Source organism: Orbicella faveolata, unplaced genomic scaffold (genome assembly GCF_042242905.1).
Source record: "Orbicella faveolata isolate gen_17 unplaced genomic scaffold, um_ofav_v1 contig_13, whole genome shotgun sequence".
NCBI classification, from domain to species: domain Eukaryota; kingdom Metazoa; phylum Cnidaria; class Anthozoa; order Scleractinia; family Merulinidae; genus Orbicella; species Orbicella faveolata.
The window spans coordinates 31299066-31319253 of NW_028301540.1; the positions used below are offsets into that span (position 1 = coordinate 31299066).

General features: G+C 39.5%; 3 protein-coding genes across 3 annotated transcripts; 1 reads left to right on the forward strand and 2 right to left on the reverse strand.

The window, feature by feature from the left end:
* Positions 1-376: 376 nt before the first annotated feature.
* Positions 377-1380, reverse strand: LOC110062455 (nicotinate-nucleotide pyrophosphorylase [carboxylating]-like). The gene has a single exon (XM_020769377.2). The coding sequence runs from the start codon at positions 1352-1354 to the stop codon at positions 452-454; it is 903 nt and encodes a 300-aa protein (XP_020625036.2). The 5' UTR covers positions 1355-1380; the 3' UTR covers positions 377-451.
* Positions 1381-1391: 11 nt separating this feature from the next.
* LOC110062512 (uncharacterized) lies at positions 1392-14674 on the forward strand. Its single transcript, XM_089285443.1, has 13 exons — positions 1392-1595; positions 3122-3292; positions 3720-3783; positions 3898-3980; positions 4639-4749; positions 5020-5218; positions 5943-6288; positions 7268-7650; positions 8716-8918; positions 10258-10493; positions 11366-12021; positions 12989-13113; positions 14049-14674. Exons 1-13 carry the CDS (start codon positions 1443-1445, stop codon positions 14193-14195), a joined length of 2877 nt encoding a protein of 958 aa, XP_089141569.1. The 5' UTR covers positions 1392-1442; the 3' UTR covers positions 14196-14674.
* A 529-nt stretch (positions 14675-15203) lies between these two features.
* LOC110062516 (nascent polypeptide-associated complex subunit alpha-like) lies at positions 15204-19434 on the reverse strand. The gene is made up of 8 exons (XM_020769443.2): positions 19338-19434; positions 19118-19170; positions 18021-18331; positions 17054-17086; positions 16646-16741; positions 16400-16471; positions 15801-15851; positions 15204-15330 (listed from the first exon to the last, which is right to left on the reverse strand). Exons 1-8 carry the CDS (start codon positions 19415-19417, stop codon positions 15316-15318), a joined length of 711 nt encoding a protein of 236 aa, XP_020625102.1. The 5' UTR covers positions 19418-19434; the 3' UTR covers positions 15204-15315.
* Between the last annotated feature and the right edge of the window lie 754 nt (positions 19435-20188).

The following is a 20188-nucleotide window of genomic DNA, read 5'->3' on the forward strand; positions in this document are numbered from 1 at the left end:
GTCACGCTCGACGGACCAAGCGAAAGAGGACCCACTCATAGTCTACACCAATAAGTACAGCTGTTTCACCAGAAATCTGAAAGAATGGGCCTCCTTACCGACTCATATAATAGATCAGCCTAATGTTGACGCCTGTGAATTATTTTGAAAATTTAAAAAGCGCGATAAAAAGCGTAGAAAAGCACTTGGGCTTGGCCCCTCACATAATAAATATCAACTGTTCGATATATTAAATTGTCCAGAATAAATGTTCATTGAGTTCATAATATCTTATATTAACGATGGTAGCTCGTTTTTTTTGGAGGGGGGTTGGGGGCAAAAAGGGGGATTCCCAGGCGGACAGAGGCAGCGCACAGGTGGTGATGGCCAATGTGAGTTCGATTTTTCATCTTGAATTTATTGTTCCTGTGTTGCTTTTAGTGGGAATTTTAAAATTTACAAAAATTGATGTTCAGCAGGTTTTGACAACTGGATTGTGCGGGTTATGACCTTCCTTCAAAATTTTCAGCGAAAAATTAACCGCCTCATAACCCTGGGTTAGAGAACCCATTGAAATAACATCGACATGTGGCCCGAAATATTGCGCAATGCTTTCCATTTTAACACCGCCGCTTCCTTCAATCAAGAGATGTGAAAATTCTTGCTTTAATACATCAGCAGCCTTGTGAAGCGCTTCAGGTTCAAAGTTATCCAGCATAACGATGTCGGCTCCGGCAGTGGCAGCTTCTCTCGCTTCGTCGATACTGCGGCACTCGACTTCAATTTTAATGGAGAATCCTCCAACCTTCCTCGCATCTTGCACCGCTTGCTTGACGCTTCCCGCAGTCCAGATGTGATTATCTTTGAGCATGATCATGGAGGACAGGTCGTAGCGATGCGTCGAAACTCCACCAACGAGAATAGCGTATTTTTCCACCGTGCGAAAACCTGGGGTGGTTTTCCGAGTTCCCGCTATTTCGCCCTGCCATTTATGTTCCTGTTTAAGATTTGCCAATGTTCTAGCTTTTGTCGCGATGCCACTTGCTCTTGCGATGCAATTCAAGGCGACTCTCTCTCCTAACAGGATCTTGTTAACTTTCCCAGTTACTTTTGCCACTGTAGTCGCAGGTTCTACTTGCGCCCCTTCTGAAAACACCCATTCCACTTTGCAACCCAACTCGTGGAATATTGCGTCGAAAAAAGGCACGCCTGCTAAGACACCTCTCGATTTGCACAGCAAAACTGCAGTCTCCTCGCTTTCTCCTACAACAAAACCACCGTAATCGAAATTTGGAGTGTCTTCGGCAAGCCACTGCAGTACATGTTGCCGTAGAGAAACTGGATGGAGAAGAAACTTAAGCCTGCTGTCCGCCATTTTGGTTAGCTTGGTTACTAAGCATATATGCCAGGTTACAAAGCTAAATACCTCCCATGATTCTAAGCGGGATTTAAAAAACAACAAAATGGTGAACGGAGGGAAGGCTTCGAGGGAATTATTTATTTTTAATATTTTCGGTGTTTACGTCTCGCTAGTGCATCCATACTTCAACGCAGAGGAGATTTATGGTGTAACGTATGGATTTGAGATTTCAAGCGTGCCTGTTCTTCTAAAGGAGGTAAGTTTTCAAACTTTTCCCCTCCGCCAATGAAGTAACGCAACGTTATTTCTTTGACTAAGGAGCGGGCACCTGCGGCTTGGAATAGGAAAAGATAATCACAAGACTTTTTTTTGTTGTTTGTTAATTGTAGGAAGGATTCCTTATGTGCAAGATAAACACGTTTAACAGCAATTTTAGCGTAGATTACCGGTTCTTAATTAGTTTCATTAAAAGCTTGCACAGTAATTTCGATTTCTTGTTTAATTTGAAGAACTTTGCAATCTTGTTTATGCATTGTTTACAGTTTACACTTGTGGTGTTTTGAATGATGCAGAATTACTACTGTAAACCTCTCTAAGATAACGAGGGATGAACCATTAAATTTTTGATTGTGGGGTTAGGCAAACAGAAGTTCCTGCACAGGAAAAATGGCCGGTATAAGAGGAATTGACAGTAACTTGTGAACAACTTGTGAATCTTAGCTAGCCTAGGATAGCATTTTGCTTTGACTAATGAGAGACCCTTCTGTTAATTTGGCAAACTCATTGAACATCATGCATTCACAAGTTACTCACAAGTTACAGTGTACTGTGTTAGCCCTGGTTGTTCAAAGGCTGGATAACGCTATCCACTGGGTGAATCGCTATCCAGTGAATTAGGGTTAACAAAACAAACCACACTATCCACTGGAAATTGATTTATCCAGTGGATGCCGTTATCCACGTTTTGAACAACCCAGGCCAGAAATTTAGTGATGGGCATATAGTAATACCTGTATTAAGCGGACCCCACATTAAACTAAATTTAATTTTCTTCCCACATTTACTGTGAAATAAGCCTGCATTCAGCAGGCACCTCTGTTAAGCGGACGCAGACACCAGTATTGAGCCATTTTGTTGCACAAAACTTGCAATAACCAGAAACTTCAAGGGCTCTACTTCTAAAGGTTCAGCTGAGACTCCTTTAATAACATTGTTCAGTGATGTCGTTTTAAAGCTAAGTGATTATTCCAGATTGATACATTGACTGACTGAACATCGTACTACAAGCAGTCTTAGCTAGTCTTTAATCTTACATTGTGTTATACTATGTTACAAAAGGGTTAATAATTAATTATTATTGCACAGCATATTAGAACCTGTTTTGAGCAGACACTCTGTATTAAGCGGACACCAGTGAGGGTCCCAAGGGTGTTTGCTTAATACAGGTTTCACTGTAGCTACATGTACAAGTACAGTATCCACAGTTTGGAACCACTATCTTGGCCATTTTTTTTGCTTCCCTTGTGTGTTTGAGTTGGTAGTAAGGAAATAGAGGTTTCTGTGCATCTAATCAGTACAAAAAATTTTGAATTGAATATCAAAATACACTTGAAAACAAAAGTGTTGGTGGATGTTATTTGTTTTAGCCTGGGAACACAGATGGATTTATGGCTTTTGTTTCATGGTAAAGTGAAACAGAAGCCATGAATCCATCTGTGTTGACAGGCTGTCCAGGTCTGTCCAGTTCATGGAATTTATTATGTGTTGTCTTGCTCACTGCAGAGTCCAGATCTTGGCAATACACTGCTGTTATCATCCAAGCATGGACAACAATACCAGTGTGTTCTGCCACAGCTGGAGAATTTAGAGAAAAAGAATGACGAAAACCAACAAATAACTAAAGATGAAATCCCACAGCTTTTAGAACCAATGAAGAAAAAATGTTTATATAATGTAAGTCCATATTGTGTTTGGTGTTTAAGCTAATTTACAGGGCAGGGTTGTTTGAAAGCTAGTAAATACTAACTCAAGATTAAAAGTTAACTGAAGTATTATTTTGCACTGCCTAGTCTTTGTGAAGTTTGGGATTATTCAAACTCAAAACTGAAGGACAAACAACATATAAATGGAAAACCTTACCAAAAAGTCACAAAAAAAATCTGACTTTTTAACTCCTGGGTTTGCTTACTTGGACTTTAAACAACCCAGCCCTGGTTATAACCCATCAAATATTTTTGCTAGAACATGATTCAAGGTCAAAATCAATATGTTATGTAACATGGTGTCAGCTAACTAACTTAGTTGGTGATATGTGAGGTCATACATTTATATCATTTTGCTCATCTGCTCTCTTACTTCTAACTCTTTTCTTTTTTCCTAGAATAAAGGTTGGTGGACTTATGAAGTATGTTTTGGGAAGGGCATTTACCAGTATCACAAAGAAGGTACTTTTCAGTGATAATTATGCATTATTTCTCTTTCAATTATTTTAAAAATTTAAACTAGTGTCACAGGGGAGAAGTACATTTTGCTTTACTTGCGGTTTTCTTTTCTTTCAGGACAAGAAGTTGTTGGAGATAAAATAACTCTAGGAGTATTTAGTAATGAAACAGACTGGAGTCAAGAAAAAATAGACATAAAAGTAAGACAAACTGATTTTATGGACTTTTTTTAAGTATGCCTTCTAGTTGAATTAAAGTTATTGATCGTAACTATATAGATCTTGTAATTTATGATCTACATGTAAACATTAAATAATGCAATATTTAATTATATGATCTTTGTATATATCTATTTCAAGTTACTAATAAAAAATATAAAAATAAAAAAGACAAATAAATTATAACATCATTTATTATTTCATTACTATTTTCCTGAAGACACATGTTTTGTGTGTAGCGCAGTTTTCATGTGAGTGTCGAAAGTAATCAGACAGTTAGTTTGGTTTTGGTTTTGGTTTCGGTTTTACTACGCTTTGAGATTGGCTGAGTAGTCTAATTGGTAACTAATTGGTTTGTTTTTGGTTTTACGACACTCAATTGAAAACCGCTCTATAGTACCCTCTGTAGCTTTAAACTATAAATCACTGGCTGTTCCAGAATAAAGTGGTGAAAATCAATTCTTAGTAGTAAGTGCATGATTGTATAATCAATGGAATTAAACTGGGCACAGACTAAAATAGCAAGCTGATCATGAGCTCAGCACATTTTTAGTTTAAGGTTTGGTGTCCACATAGTAACTATTCCAAAGTTGTGTATTTGACATTTTAAATTTCTTTGTGAATTTTTTCCTTTTTTCAGGAAAAGCCCAAACCAGGAAAAAGTAATGTAGTCAAAAGATTTCATTCCCAATATTATGTAAATGGGAGTGAATGTGATTTGACGGGCAAAGCAAGAGAAACACAAATTAAGGTAACATTATCTTTAATATTTTCAGTAACATTTTTGTTCATCCATCAATCCATCCTTCTGTCTGCCTGTCTGTCCATCTGTCTGTCTGTCAGTCCATCTGTCTGTCTGTCTGCCTGTGTGTCTATCTGTCTATCAATTTCACAACTTTTCACAACCTTCCTTCCTTCCTAACTTCATGACTTGACTCTTATGTATGTATATTGCAAGAGGGGCTCATACAGGGTATCTTATTGTTTACAGTGGGTTAATGGTTGCTTTGTTATTTCACAGATTTATTGTGATGAAGGAATTGCAGATGTTGTATTAAGAGTGGATGAACCATCATCGTGTTCTTATGTGATAACAGTCCATACTAACAAACTCTGTCAGCATAGTCTGTTCAGACCCAACCCTGCACAGAAACCACACGCAATCACATGCTCCCCTGTACTGTCAGAAGAACGCTACAAGATATACATCGAAAGAATTGGTAAACCGAGCTGAAATATCAGCACTTAGACTCATTAGTAGTAGTATATCAGCAGCTCCGACCATTAAACAGCTCTGTCAAAAAGTACTAGCAGCCACTGTCTGATTGCACCACCAATGTAACAACAACAACAACAACAACAACAACAACAACAACAATCCTTTATTTAAACACAATTGGGTTTAAATCAACAGATAAAATGGAACATTTGCTTAAAATCACTAACTCTTTCACTGCTCCACACCTTTCATAAAGTGACAAAGTTTAAAAAAGAAAGTTGCTCACCTTTAGGACCTTGAAATAGAAGAAAGGTGTCTATACAGTGTTTATATGTGACTGGGACCATTTATATAGTAACTGATTATGTTATTGTTCAGTATGTACCGTTGAAGTTAAAAATTAATATTTTGGAGCATCTTGGAAAACAATTCGCCCTTCCCTTCCCCCTCAAGCAATGCTGATTTTTCTATTTCTAAGACCACGCAGACCACAGCATGGTCAGCACCTACACAACATTAAATTGGGGGGCCAGGGGTACCAGAGAATTTTCACTAGATGCATACATGTATGAAATAGAATAAGAAGTTAAAATAAAGAGAAGTGTCAGTTTTTAAAACTGTCTCAACTACTTTTGTTGTTAATCGTAGCTCCTCGAAACCACCAGTTATAGATGTAAAAAATATAGCTTGGCTTCTTAACTATTGTTGCCTGTCTTGAATTGCAGAATCAAGGAAAAGGGCTAAAGAGGAAGCTGAAGAAGCCATGTATCGGGCTCAGAAAGCAAGAGCTGCAAAGAAAATTGAAAGTGAAGATGAGCTTATAGAACAAGATGAAGAAGAAAGCTCTACAAAAAAGAAAAGGTCGAAGCGCAGCCAAGTTTGGCCGTGGGAGAACCCTGGAATTGAAAGCGAAGATGAGGTGTGGATCGATGGTAATATCAAGCAAGACGAGATCGGTGTTCATAGATTGGACATCACCAAAGGACGCAAAAAGAATGCCGATGGGTTTGAGGAAAGTGAAGGCATTACTATTATGAGTCAAAAAATGCAAAGAAAGAGAGATATAGAAAGGTACGTACAACAACCTGCTGATCTAGGTGTCAATTCTCCCTAAAGATTTTAATTGTTTTCTTTAAAAGTGGTCCAGAGAATGGGAGCAGTGCCCCTCAGGAGTTTTCTGTAGGCAGAGTGTAGAAGCTTTGAATCTGGAAGCCCTGTTTTTGAATTCCAAAATCTTGAGTTCTAGGCCAGACTGCATAAGTCTAACTCAGCTACTCAGAACCTAGAAGGCAAACACTGATGATTCTTACAGGTGGATTTCTACCTAGGGCTTTCCACAAGTTGTTCGAGATGTCCTAATTTTTCAAAAAGTTGCTCAAAAAAAGTCAAAAGTTGCTTTTCGTAACAAACGTTTCTCAAAAGTTTCTCTAAGAATTTTGTTGGTTTTGTTGCTCTCTTTGTTTATTTGGTCTGAAGCAAAAATATGCAAATTGTACAACAAAAGTAAGATTTCTTAATATTTTTGTGGTATTTTGTGGCCTAGCCAGCGTTGCTAATTAAAATAACTTCTATGAGGTATGAGTAAAGACTATGCATCAATATTAATATTAATCTTGTAACAATTCTGCACCTGAGACACTCAAGTCAGTCGAGTGTGAATCTTCGTCTGCCATTTTGAATTTTCTTTAAAAAAAAACCGTCTGACCTAGCAGGCCGGCTGCATGCATCTTGCACCCATGTCTTGCTGCCCCAGTGGGGAGGGGGGATCTGGTTCCTTTTTCACAGGAAATTCATAAATTGTCTCTAAAACATTGTGAAATATGGAAGCAAGACCAATTTAAGCCCCAAAAGCTGCTCTAATTTCGCAGAATTGGTAGAAAACTAGACATTGCTCAAAACGCAAAAAGGTTGTTCGACATACGAGAAGTTGCCAAAAAGTTGCCGAGCAACTTGTGGAAAGCCCTATTTTCACCTGTTATATTTTCAGGAACAGCAGGCAGAATTCTATCGGCATTTTTAGAAGTTCTTTTTTTTTTTCAATATAATAAAGGCAAAAGGGAGAAACGGAAGGCAACCTGGAAGAAATATCAGAACCTGAAGACGGGCAGAAACAAACTGAGCAGACAGAGAAAACTGCTGAGACAGAAAATGTTGAAAGAGCGGGCAATAATAAAGAGGGAGATGAAGTAGTTACTGAGCAGAATAACGAGCAGGAAAGCAAAGAAAAACCAGCTACATCAGAGGAAGATGGAAACGAGAAGGCCATTGAATCAAGTGGGACACCAAATGGTGCAGGCGAGAAGATCGAGAAAGAAGCAAGTGAGGCAGAGCAAGGTTTAGATGATGAGTGGAAGAAGAAAATGGAAGAAGCAGTCCTGAAACTGAGGTCTACTCTGAAAGAGAAATTAGTCAAACTAGGAATCAAGCCCGAAGGTAATTCATAAAAAAGAGTTTTTTCCCGAGGAGTAAGGGGAAAAAAGTACTCGGATAGTTTTTTTAATTATTGTTCTCAAAGAGAGTCTACATTCCAAGTGCCCCCTAGCCTTCGCAGACGTGTGCTCGTCTTGCAAGCTTTCCTCCGTTACGGAACGTCTGTGTAACTGAGGAGCCACCTGCGTTCGCCGGTCGTTAAGCAATCACAGTTGCATCATAGTAAGTAGAGCTGCGTGAAGAGCCGGAAGAGCCTCTGCGGAAGAGGCTATTTAGCGGTCGGTTTTCCCTAGCAACGGCTGCTAATCAAAACCCCTCTTGTCGGACACAACAAGACTAGCCAGGCTGGTCAGATCATTTTTTCTTGACTGTGAAAGCACATATATCTGGTTTGGTCTGTGTCTAGTTTTCGTTTGGTAAACTCTCCGGTTGGTTGGAAGTTCTTACCATAAGAGCAAAGAAATCAGATACTTATCGTGCACGTTTTCTGTGTTTGGCAGAGACGCTCTCATGTAAAAGAGTACCACCGTGTCCTTTTCATCAACCGTTTCCTTTGTCGCGTGCAGCTTCAATCCTTTTCTTTACTCCATTACTTGCCCAAAATTTCGGACGATTTTAATTTCGGACGAAAAAAGTCCCCGAAAATAAAACCGTCTGAAATATTTACAGTACCGTATAATTATAAATAGCGCCAAAGCTCTTTGTTTCCTTTATGATGAGAATTCTAGTTGAGGCAAGGCTTGAGATCTGTAATGGCGCATGATAGAATATAATTATGTGCAATTAAAAAAAAAAGGAATATATGTGCTATTTTCTCGTCGGTGTATTTGTAGATCCAAGAGGGTGCAGTAAAACCATCATCTGTCATTTTCATAGATGTGTTTCAGTCTAATTCGTGTTTTGTTGGGGTAAATTTACTTTAGCTATGTTTTAGCAAAGTGGCCGAAATTGTTGTCCGAAATTTGTCCGAAGTGAGATAAGAGGGTGTCCGAAAATTAAACATTTGCAAGAAAAACGTCCGAAAATTTTTGCAAGTGCGATATGCTGTATTCTGGTTTTTCTCGGTAGTTTTGGATCAAAAATTCAAAGAGAAGCTTGGAAGTGTTGCGGGAAAAGGGGGTGAAAAAGATCACCCTGAGAGTCACACTGGAACAGATGGTGGAGAAGATGACAAACTGGAGGAAAAAGACACCAGTGTACCGCCAGAAACAGACCAGCTTGAACAGACAACGACGAAAGATGCGTTAACGAGAACCATTGAGGAGATGAAGGTTTCTTGTTTTTATTTCTTTATTCCTCTTTTCCCTAGCGTAATCTAGACGTTTCAAAATCAGTAACCTCTATTTGGCGTGAAACTATGCACGGATATTTGGACCCGATCAGGACCCGCTACTTAGTTCTTATTAACCGAGCAGGAGGTCTGTATGGGAGAATCTTGACCGAGGTCGGAACGCAGTGAGGTCTGTACTCACCGACTGAGCTCGGTTAAGAAGATGTTTATTATATGGCAAACAAGAACAATTTAATTCGTTTAATGTAACCGGTTTGTACCAGCTGACATTTTGCTTGCGAACAGCGATGAGTCGAACTTATGTCGGTTGCCAAAGTTTGCTCGTCCTCTTTACTTTTTTTCTATCAGGCTTATTGGCACTTCCATAAATAAATATTGTTAGAAGAAAATAGTCAATGTTTTTGCATTTTAGTTTGCAACTTTTCACCGCAAAATTTTCACCGGTCTAGATGCCGTCTAGATGGGAAAATCTAGACCGCTTTCAGTATCGATTTCAGCAAATCAAATTCGTGAATTTGGTAGCTCACAGTCCTTGTGAGACAGAGCCATATAATAAAGTATAATACCGAGTAGCTGACAGATTTTGGAGCCAGTACAATGTTATTGTACTGGAGGCGCGGTGGCCTCATGGTTAGTGCGCTCGTCTCCGGATCGAGCGGTCCGGGTTCGAGCCCTGGCCGGGGCCATTGTGTTGTGTTCTTGGGCAAGACACTTTAATCTCGCAGTGCCTCTCTCCACCCAGGTGTATAAATGGGTACAGGCGAACTTAATGCTGGGGGTAACCCTGCGATGGACTAGCATCCCATCCAGGGGGGAGTAGAAATACTCCTAGTCGCTTCATGCTACAGAAACCGGGATAAGCTCCGGCCTGATGGGCCACTTAGCTCGCATGCAGACTTAACCTTTACCTACAATGTTATTGTGGATATTTTTCTTGAAATATTCTCAAACAAAGCCACTTTGTTTTTGAAACGTCGGCCGAACTGTCAGTGTTGTCGAAGTTATTCATCTCGCTTTCGTAAATTGTGTTCTGTGGTCTTCTGGAGGAAAGGGTGTAGTGTCAAGTTACGTGCTTAGGCCAATTACACAGGGGAAGATTTTTTATGCCAGTGGGTGTATAAGACGTAAATTCGTTATTTTAAATCAAACTTTTTGTTTTGGAATCACTATCTTTGGTTCACTATTTCCACACAGGACGCTTTCAAAAGACCTATAAGGAAGGTCATGGATTCAACTCTCGTCGAAAACAGAGATTTTTTCTTTGTTCCGCGCTCGTGAAAGCAGAACTTACAGCTTTCTCGAACTTTTTTCTGTGGCAGATATTAAACGATGGTATGATGAAGGATCTAATAGAGGCTGCATCGGCCACTCAAGCTGAGATGGAGAAACAGTTTGACGAGGAGCGCTCTCAAATGAAGAGCACTGTTGAATACATGAAGACAAAAATAAAAGAAATCGAGGAGACAGAGGAGAAGAATGGTGTTAAAGATGGACAGCTTGGAGAAACGATGAGCAAGATAAAGGATTCTATTGAACGCTTTGAGAAAACCAACATGTGAGTAGCTCTGACCCTGCCATTTTAGCAGTTGATTAGCGCCGTCGATACTTAGCAATTATTCCACGAGCGCGAGTTGGATGTGAGATGGTAGATAGCCAACGAGGCCCCAGGCACTGAGTTGGCCATAATGCTCTCATATCCAAAAAGAGCGAGTGGAATAATTGTTTTATTAAAAACGCCCCCAAAATATAGCGGAAAACTACTGTAACAACAACAAGCGAGAGTGGAGTAATTGTTTAACTAAAATCGCCCCCAAAATATAGAAACTGAACCAAAATAAAAACAAAAACGCCCCAAAAACTAACGAGTACGCTTACCATATTTGTGGAGCATGGTATAATGTCTCATAACCCATGATGGCTAAGCCAATGAAAACTCTAGAATTGCATTACCCAATGATCCAGATAATGATAATTACGCATATACAATGTGTACACAATGTTAGTATCTCGACCGGTTGTATTCGTCCATCATGGTTTTAGATCAGAAATGAGGAGGGCATGAACAATTTGTGTTTATCACTTGAACGTTTTATTTGTCAATTATCAATCTGGCTGTCTGCATGTCGGTCTGTCGTTTGTCTGTATTCATCTCTCTGTACTGTGTGTCTGTCTGTCTATCTATCTATGTATCTGTCTATTTCTCTCTGTTCTGTGCGTCTGTCTGTCTACCTATGTGTCTGTGTGTCTGTCCTGTTTGTCTGTGTTGTCTGCCTGCCTGCCTTTCTGCCTGTTTCTGTGTTTGTCTCTGTCTGCTTGAGGCAATCTTTTGGTTTCTCTAACTGTTCTATGTTTCTCCTGTTTGTTCCTGGTGTATTGTTGAGGTGACATTTGGTGTTTACATCTGTGTTCATATTGTAATCTTCATAGGCAATTAGAAGAGGACATGTCGTCTGTCAAAGAGCTCAACAAAGAGATATTCCGTACAATAGAAGACAAAGAAAATACAGACACTAAAAGTGATCTCTTACAACTCTCGTCCAAGACGAACAAACTGGTGAAAAAAATCCTCTTACGACGTTTCCAGCTCGAGCAAGACCTCCATTTCATCAAAAAAATGCAAAGTAAAGTTTCCCCGGACGAAGAGAACACACACTCGGGAGATAACACGGAATTCGGCGCTACAAAAGGTGGCATCGACCAGGTTGTTAACAAGTTGAAAACTATGATTCAGGATCTTGATAACACCGAGGTGAGAAGTGAAGCTGGTTCGGATAGTGCGGCTGAAGATACAGTGAATGATATTGAACCAGGTAGTTCCACCGCTGCTAGAGTTGAAGATGCAGATTCAGCTTCTAAATCAGGCTTGTTTGATCAGGGCGACTTGAGGACCGGCGTGAAAGTCAAAGTGTCTAAGATCAAGAAGATTTCTATTCCTGAAGATGACGAGGCCGAGTTGGAAGAAACTGATCTTGACGAGGAAGAAATGCAGGAGTTAAACATGGACAAACGAATCCGCCTGGCCACAAAGAAAATGGAAGAGATGGTGAAACAGGAGTTACGAGACTCGGGAGTTGTTCCTTCAGGTATTACTGTAACAGTACTCTAGATACCTATCTTTCGAGAGGCGCGGTGGCCTCCTGGTTAGTGCGGTCGACTCCGATACTTTACTCTCACAGTGCCTCTCTCCACCCAGGTGTACAAATGGATACCGACAAATTTAATGCCGGAGGTAACCCAGCGATGGACTAGTATCCCATCCAGGGGGGAGTAGAAATACTCTTAGTCGCTTCATGCTACAGAAACCAGAGATAAGCACCGGTCTGATGGGCCTCTTAGCTCGTATGCAGACTTTACCTTTGCCTATCTATCTGTAAAGAAACATCAACTATTTTTACCAGAGAAACTGGACTTTTGCTGAATTAATTTGACGGGCTCACACCCGTTTTTTTAGATTTCTGAAAAAGTGCTAAAAATCATAAATTAACCGAAAATTATAATGGGAATGACTTTAAGAAAAAGTCTCGTTTTTGAGATCGCGAAAGAGAAAACCAACAACATTTTCATGCCTTCAAAACATTACTTCAAGGCGCGTTTTGGTATCATTTGAAGCAGTGTCATCAAAATAGTGTTCAATTGTGGGTTTATTTGTTATGAGGATGAAAAAAGTATAATTTAAAATGTTTCGCTATTTACTCCAGTTCAAACATACAATTTTTTTTTTATTCTTGTACAACCTACTTGGCATACACCATAGTTTAAGGCACTTGCATTAACTTTTTTCATATCACATCTGTTTCGTGCAAAATGCATGTTTTACCGTTTTTCAATGATGTTCTTAAAACTAGCATATTTGCCCGAGAAGCAAATATCTGTTTTAAGAACATCAAATTTCCTCGCGGGCAACTATCAGCCGATAGTTCCTCGACAGAAACACTCTGTTGTTTAAAGTACAAATGTAGGTGTATGCGTAGCCAGTGCGATACCCGCAAGGTTTTACTTATACACGAGTAGTGTTGCCTGATCAGCCAGTGTTGATTTACTCATCATTAGGCAAAATACGAGTCAAGATTGTGACGTCCAAAGATGCACTGGAGAGCTTGGATGGCAAAAGTGACGTGAGGCTACTCAGTGACAAAGAGGAAACTCAGTTCAGGGACATGATTCTTGGTTTGTTGGTAAGTAACCTTACTCCAGGCTAGCGCGATCCAGTGGGATCTCAAATTACAGGGGATAGTTACTGAGATTGATTGGTTGACGACCGACGGCTGATCTCTTGTTGAGTTTCTGTCGTGTTATTACAGTCCAATCCACGCTGACTCCTATTGTGGGAACAACTCGGCATAGTCAATCGAACGTTCGCGGGAAATCGAACCCAATCGAGCTCAATCCGTGGATTGAGTTCGATTGAGTTCAGCAATCCAACCAAATCGAACACCGAACTTCGTGTGAGTTCGATTTCTGAATTAATCGAACTCAATCGAACAAATCGAATCGAACCGAACCTAACTAAATCCATTACATTGTGTTCGATTGGGTTCGGCAATCCAACTCAATCGAACTCAATCTAATGGATTGCGTCCAATTGTTCAGTGAAATTCGCTTGAACAAAGATTATGCTATGCGGTCTCGAAAACACGAAAAACCTGAAGTAACTCGAGCCTCCAAAACTTGTTATTGATTTTCAACACCAGTTATATAAAAAAATCAAGAGTTCAGAAATCAAAAGTTCGATATAGTTCGATTGTCCAATTATTTTTGAGTTCGATTTAGTTCGATTGAGTTCGATTGAAATACAGTTCGATTGCGTTCGATTGACTATGCCAGGGAACAAGCATTGCTTTTGTAGCCTGTAGTGCACGTGCTGTGAACGAGTTACCGGACTCCTACTCCCTAAGGCGCCTTTTCGTCTCTCCCCAAGCCTCTTCCGAGTTTGAATCAAACAAGGCGCTCGTTTGATCAAAATGCGCTCGCACGCCAAAACACGCCAGCACTGCAGGCTGTTGTTGTTGCCAAATCCATCTATGATTATTGTCTTGTTACTTTGTCGGTCAAGGAGTGGCTTTCAAGGAACACTTTTTAAAGAGTTGTACTTGTCGTTTTATCCACTTAGGGGGGCAGCCCTGAAGCTGGAAAAGAGAGAAAGCGCCAACAAGATTTGGAGAACAATTACAACTTAGTTTGGAGTGATGACGAGCTGCAGACAGTTCCACGAGAAGACGATGATACCGATGGTGAAGTCGAAGTGGAATCTTACTGACGCGTTTTTAAATGTAAACTGTCTCTTCGCAACTGGTTCCTTTCTTCGTCAGATTTAGATGTTATAAATTACTTCGAGAAAAGAAACTACACGTGTATAAGGGCACGAACTGTATCAGTTTTTGATTTAAAGTTGTGAACTACAAGATGCCTGCGAGATTCTCTGCCTGTCTCCTACTCCAAAACCAAATTTAAGTTGGGACTTTGCCTCTGTGTAATACGAAAATACCAATAATAGTATCCATTTTATGGCCCAAGATGGTCTTTTCTTTAGAATGATTAGAGCAGGCGATCCTTTGTTAGTATTAATCAGGACCCACAGCAAAGTTAACTAGAAAATTAGCTCCAGAAATTGACGAAGTGCACGATGTGGTGCAAGTTGCCCAAAATGTTTGATTTAAAACTATTCGCAACTGTTTTTACACTACAAGTCGTAATGTTAAATAGAAAATTGTTTAATAAAATATTTATTGAAATAAATCATAGTTTGCATCATTTATAGTAATTACAGAAATGCAACAAAACAAAACTGTGCCTGGGAAGTTTGACTATAGTTCGATCCTGGTTATCAAAGGAAACAAAATGTTCTAGAAGCACATAGATTTCGTAAATAAACTGAGCTGCTGTTTAAAAATTCCTCAACGGCTTCAGTGCAACTGTTCTTGTCCACAGACCTACCAGTCCATCTTAGCTGGTGGGGCCTGGTCAAAGATGTCTCTGGCCAGTCACTAAAAAGTCACCGAGGGGAGAGCTGAATGCAGAGCTGGAACAGTGCTCAAGGTGCAGCAAACTTACAAGTGCATCTGTAACTTGATATTTTATAACCTTGCAACAGGGATCGGAAAAGCTTTGGTGAAGCCTCGACCATTATTTGCTATATGCAACTGAACCCCCCAACCCCCCCCCCCCCCTTTAGATCTGCCCCAGAAATATCACACAAACTGACTAAAATCCAAGTTCAGTAAGAAGTCTTGACAAGGTTATAAACAAACTAAATACACAAGACAAATTAATAACAGCTATTTTATTCCCATAGTTTTTTTTGACCAAAGAAAACAAAGACTCAAAATCCTGTACAGAGAGAGGGTAAATTTTTTAAAAGTTGTTGCCTCATCCTTCATTCACATTGTCAGCTCCTAAAACACAAAAGCATAGCATAACCATCAGCAAAAAGGCACAGATTGACATTTACAGGGGTGAACTTTCCTACGCACAGTTCTCGCAAGCAGTAGTCTTAAACAAATGTACAAGTAGATCATTTGAACATGCTTAAGTTTGTTACCATTTTTGTGAAAAGTAACTGTCAACAATTTTACTGGTTTGCTAGACAACGGCAAAAAAACATTGCAAAAACCCAGAACAGAATTGTCATGAGAAAGTTGCCAGCCTCATTCCCAGTTTAGGGCAGTTTTGTCAAATGATGGCAACAATGGCTAAGCCCTATTCTGTCCATTTTCACAGCTTCTCCAGCTTTGCTGTACAAGCTACCAAAATGAGAACCTTAAGGCTGCATTAACAGAAACCATTCATCTGCATCATTAGCAAAGTGATTGATGACCACTTGCTTCTCTACAACAAATATTTTATGGCAGCACAGAAAACTCACCATAATGGCATTGACAATATCACAGTCGTTGTTTTTCAAAGCTTTGACAGCCTATGAAATAATATTGAATAAACAATGTTGTAAATATTGCTATCAATAACAGAGAGTCAAATGTACTGGTAAACGTGCAACGCATCTACAGATAAACATACAGGTTCTGGCAAATATACATGTATGATCATGCTAAATTCAAGGCAATGGATTTTAATTAGCAAAGGAGCAGCTGCCCAAAGGTCACGTGGCAGCAAACAGTGCAGAAAAAAATGAAGCAGGTGGGAAAACCTACCCCTAAGCCAAGCTGTTCAATCTTGGCTTAGTCCTCTGGTCAACCATTATTCCCATATCTTATTTGAACTGAGTATGAATGGTAGTGTTGCAAAATAGAATACTGATAAAAATTGTATCATCCACTTCAAGCACTGTCAATTTTTCAGGCTTTATTTTTGCAACTAATTAAGGTGCGTACCTAACTGTCATAAATCTTCCCCCAACCAAGTTCAAAGACATGGTTTTATGTTCAATGGCAGTAAAAAACACATTAGTTTTTGTTATGACATGTATCTACAGCTTCAGTTGATAAAAAAGAACTGTTAACTAACCTTAGATCGGGACACATTGGCCTGCTGCATCACAAGTTCAATGTCTTTATCTTCTACCTTGCTTTCGTCAACCTGTAATTTACAGTGACAACAATATTTTTAGCGATTGGTCATGTCTGACACTGATGTGCCTGAATTTAAAACATTCTCCATGGTAAAATCACACAGTAAGAAACGAGATGACAAAAAATCCCACTAAACTAAAGCCAATAATATTGTCAAACTAATCCAAGTTCCTTCACAAACCTCTTCCTCTTCAGATTCTTCCTCCTGTTCAATAGCAGCTGCCTTTGCTTCTGGGATGACAGGAGCTGGCTGGGGTGCCTTGAATTTTTCAGCAGCCTGAAGTATTAAAAGTGTCCGTGTTAAACATCTATATGCACACATGTGCAACATGATATTTTTATGTAAAACAATTTCCACAAGAAAGAACTTGGGATAGCGATAAATTCTTGTTCACAAACTTATCCTTGAATTTGTTCCAAAATCCAAGGAGCCAAGAAAACAAGCGGCACATCACAGCTGAAGATTTGCTTCAGATGCACAAGATCTTACCAAGCTGTCAACATTTGACAGATGTAGCTTGTAAGCAAACACTTGTTTAGGAAGTCATGAAAAGAGAAATGGAAAGGTACTCCATATTCAAAGGCTTACCTGCACTTGGGCTTGCTGGCTTAAATCTTCGATCTACAGTGAAGACAATAAGGTGTTTTGTTACAATGAAACAAAAACAAATAAAAATTAAAGTCCCTCTCATTTTTGGATGTAAAAAATGCACCTCTTGCAATGTATGCTGTAGTCATCAAGGCTTGAAAAAAAACAACTTAAAATCCATTTTGCCCTTGACACAAGTAGATCTCAAACTTTGCTTGCCCTGGGCAAGTCTTAGTTTACTTTTTTTAACTTAGTTGGCAGATGACTTGCCAGGGCCCTTGTCCATTGGGCAAGTGAGAATGAAAAGTTACTTAACTGGCAAGATAATCTGCTTGTGCTGGACAACCGGACAACACTTTTTTCAAGCCCTGTTCATTATTACTCTCGTGCCCTCAGCTCTCATAATCTTTAGATCATTGGCCACCATCATACCTGACCATCGTGCCACGTGTGGGTGTTACAGAACACAGAGATGAATGATGTATGCAGGTTAACAAGTATTCACAACAAACACACACATAAGAAAGCTGGCCTTCAAGTCAGGCAGATCCTCCTCACCATAAGGCATCTTTATCGTCATTGGGCACATTGCTACCTTAAACAGTACATACCCTACTTTTTAACACAACAATGTAAAAACACATTCAGAAAAGCAACTACACTACTTGCAGTCATTGTCCTATTATTAATAACCCTCCCCCTCAAAAAGGGAAAGAGGTAAAAAAAACAAACAAAACAAAACACAACACTGCACTCAACCTGCTACAGGGTTCAACATACAGCATGTTTCATGGGTAACCTTATGGCAAATAATCTGATGCCATGGGGCATGCCCCAATAACAAGAGGTTGTTGATATTTTTTTCTATCTTTTATCCACAATCTCTGATTTCTTCCATACCAGTTCCACTTAAAGTAATTGATAAACCTTTGGTAGCCATACTACATATTTTTTTGCATGCACATACCTTTGCCTCACCAAACACAATGTAAGTGTCTGAAGCTGGACTCTTGTAAACGTCAGGCTTGTTAACTACAAATAGTATATTTTTGGATTTTCTTATTGTTACTCTGGTAACTCCTTGAACAGCTTTAAGTCCAAGTTTTGACATTGCTTTCCGGGCCTTTTTTTCGCCTCGGCTTTGTCTGGCTTTACTGACTGGTTCTTCTGTCAATCCTGCAGCAGCAGCTACATCACTCGTTATATTAGGCTGGCCAGCATCTCCTTCCTCGAGTTCTGGTAATTCATCGTCACTGTCACTTTCTGTTCCTGAGATAACTAAAAACAACACGAATGTACATTAACAGGGCACCCACTACTCTTAGAAAAGAGGGGTTTTAAACTTCCCAGTTCTGGCGACTCCCCACCAGAACTGGAAGGAGTCCCGCTTTAGAGTCTCTTAGCTACCTCAGTAAACAGGTTTAGATTTTTTGAGCTTATAGATGGAGAGAGTTTTGGCCAGTACATTGGAGGTCCAAATAGATAGGAAATACTCATTAATGTTTCTCAGAGAGGATAATTTCGTTATTTCGGTATTCTGGTTATAATATTGCCAGAGGAAATCATTTTAATCATAGAGAAAAAAAAAAACTGAAGCTACTCTGGAATGCCAACGTATGGTCAAACACTATACTGATCAAGTTCTGAGAAAATTTTAGCACAACGAGACATGACATTTCACACAATTAGAAGTAAATAAATTTATCTTAATTTACAGCACGTGGGTACGGTAACAGATAGCAGACTGCGCTCGGTTGACATCAACCATCACGTCGCGTATTTACTGCGTCTTTACTTAAGCAGGTAACAATGCCAAAAGACCCTTAAGAAATTGGAAAGAAAACAGGAAATATCTATGTGCCTTCTATTTTACTACAAAATCCTTCTTTTCATCGTTTAGGTGCAGCCATGATGATTCTATACCACTACAGATTGCGTCACTGTCAAAAATAACACCAGTGGAAATTTTCTACGATATTCCAAGCTTAAAACTCTGTGACAGATGAAATTATAAGTATTGACACTTATGATTAATATCTTCTCAACGAGAAGAGCTTTTCTTACCTTCAGCATTCGCCTCTTCTTCGGCCGGAGGGTTTTCTACTGCAGGTGTCATTCTACAAACATCAACACCCAAAAGAGTCAGAATATCACTCGAATTTAGCAAACCATCCCGATAAAAATAAGCTAGTCGAATAGAAGAGTTCCTAAACTACAAAATAAAATTATCAAATGTCTAAGGTAAGCATAAAACAAAGCGATGCCACAGGATGCAATCACTTACCTTGCAGTGAAGAAGACGAGTGATGGTTGAGCGATGGAAGAGGAATATAACGTGGTGCGCACAGCCTGATGGTTAGTCATCCGCGGAAGACTGGAAATGATTTGAGCGCGGATTACCCGCGAGCGCGCGTTTTAACCCGCATCAGTCTCTTAATTAACATATTTTACCCGCGAGTAAAGAATTGTTTTTAGAGTCAAAATGCACGACGAGCACTTTTACATTTGCTCGTCACTGTTCCGAATTTTGGTCCATGGGTCATGGGCTTTTGGATCCTGTCCACGACCTTTAATATAGCAAAAACCGACACAACGTGGGGTGATTTTTTGAAGGTGTACTATATTTCGGCTGGCCAAACCAGCCTTCCTCAGGTACACTGAAAATTTTACATTGGGACGTGTTTTTATGTAGCCGATATTTTCGTAATACCGGAAATACGTAAAAGTAATTGACAGTGTAAATTAAAGATAAGCATACGCTAAAATAAAATAACATGATAAAAGAACATAATAAAAGAAAACAAATGGAAACAATTAATATGTTTCTTCGCGGATGTTCAGACCATCAGGACCAATTGTTCTGCCTTTTTGAATTAAAAAAGCTTCCCTGGCTACATAAAAACACGTCCCAATGTAAAATTTTCATTGTACCTGAAGAAGGCTGGTTTGGCCAGCCGAAATATAGTACACCTTCAAAAAATCATCCTACGTTGTGTCGGTTTTTGCTTTTGTATTCTTCATTTTATATGTAAAACCGATTAGATCACTATTGATCCAACGTATACCAGCAGGATCATCGTTCCGGTTGCTTGCTTAAACACTTAATATAGCCCTGTCGGGGGATGGCATGGGTAT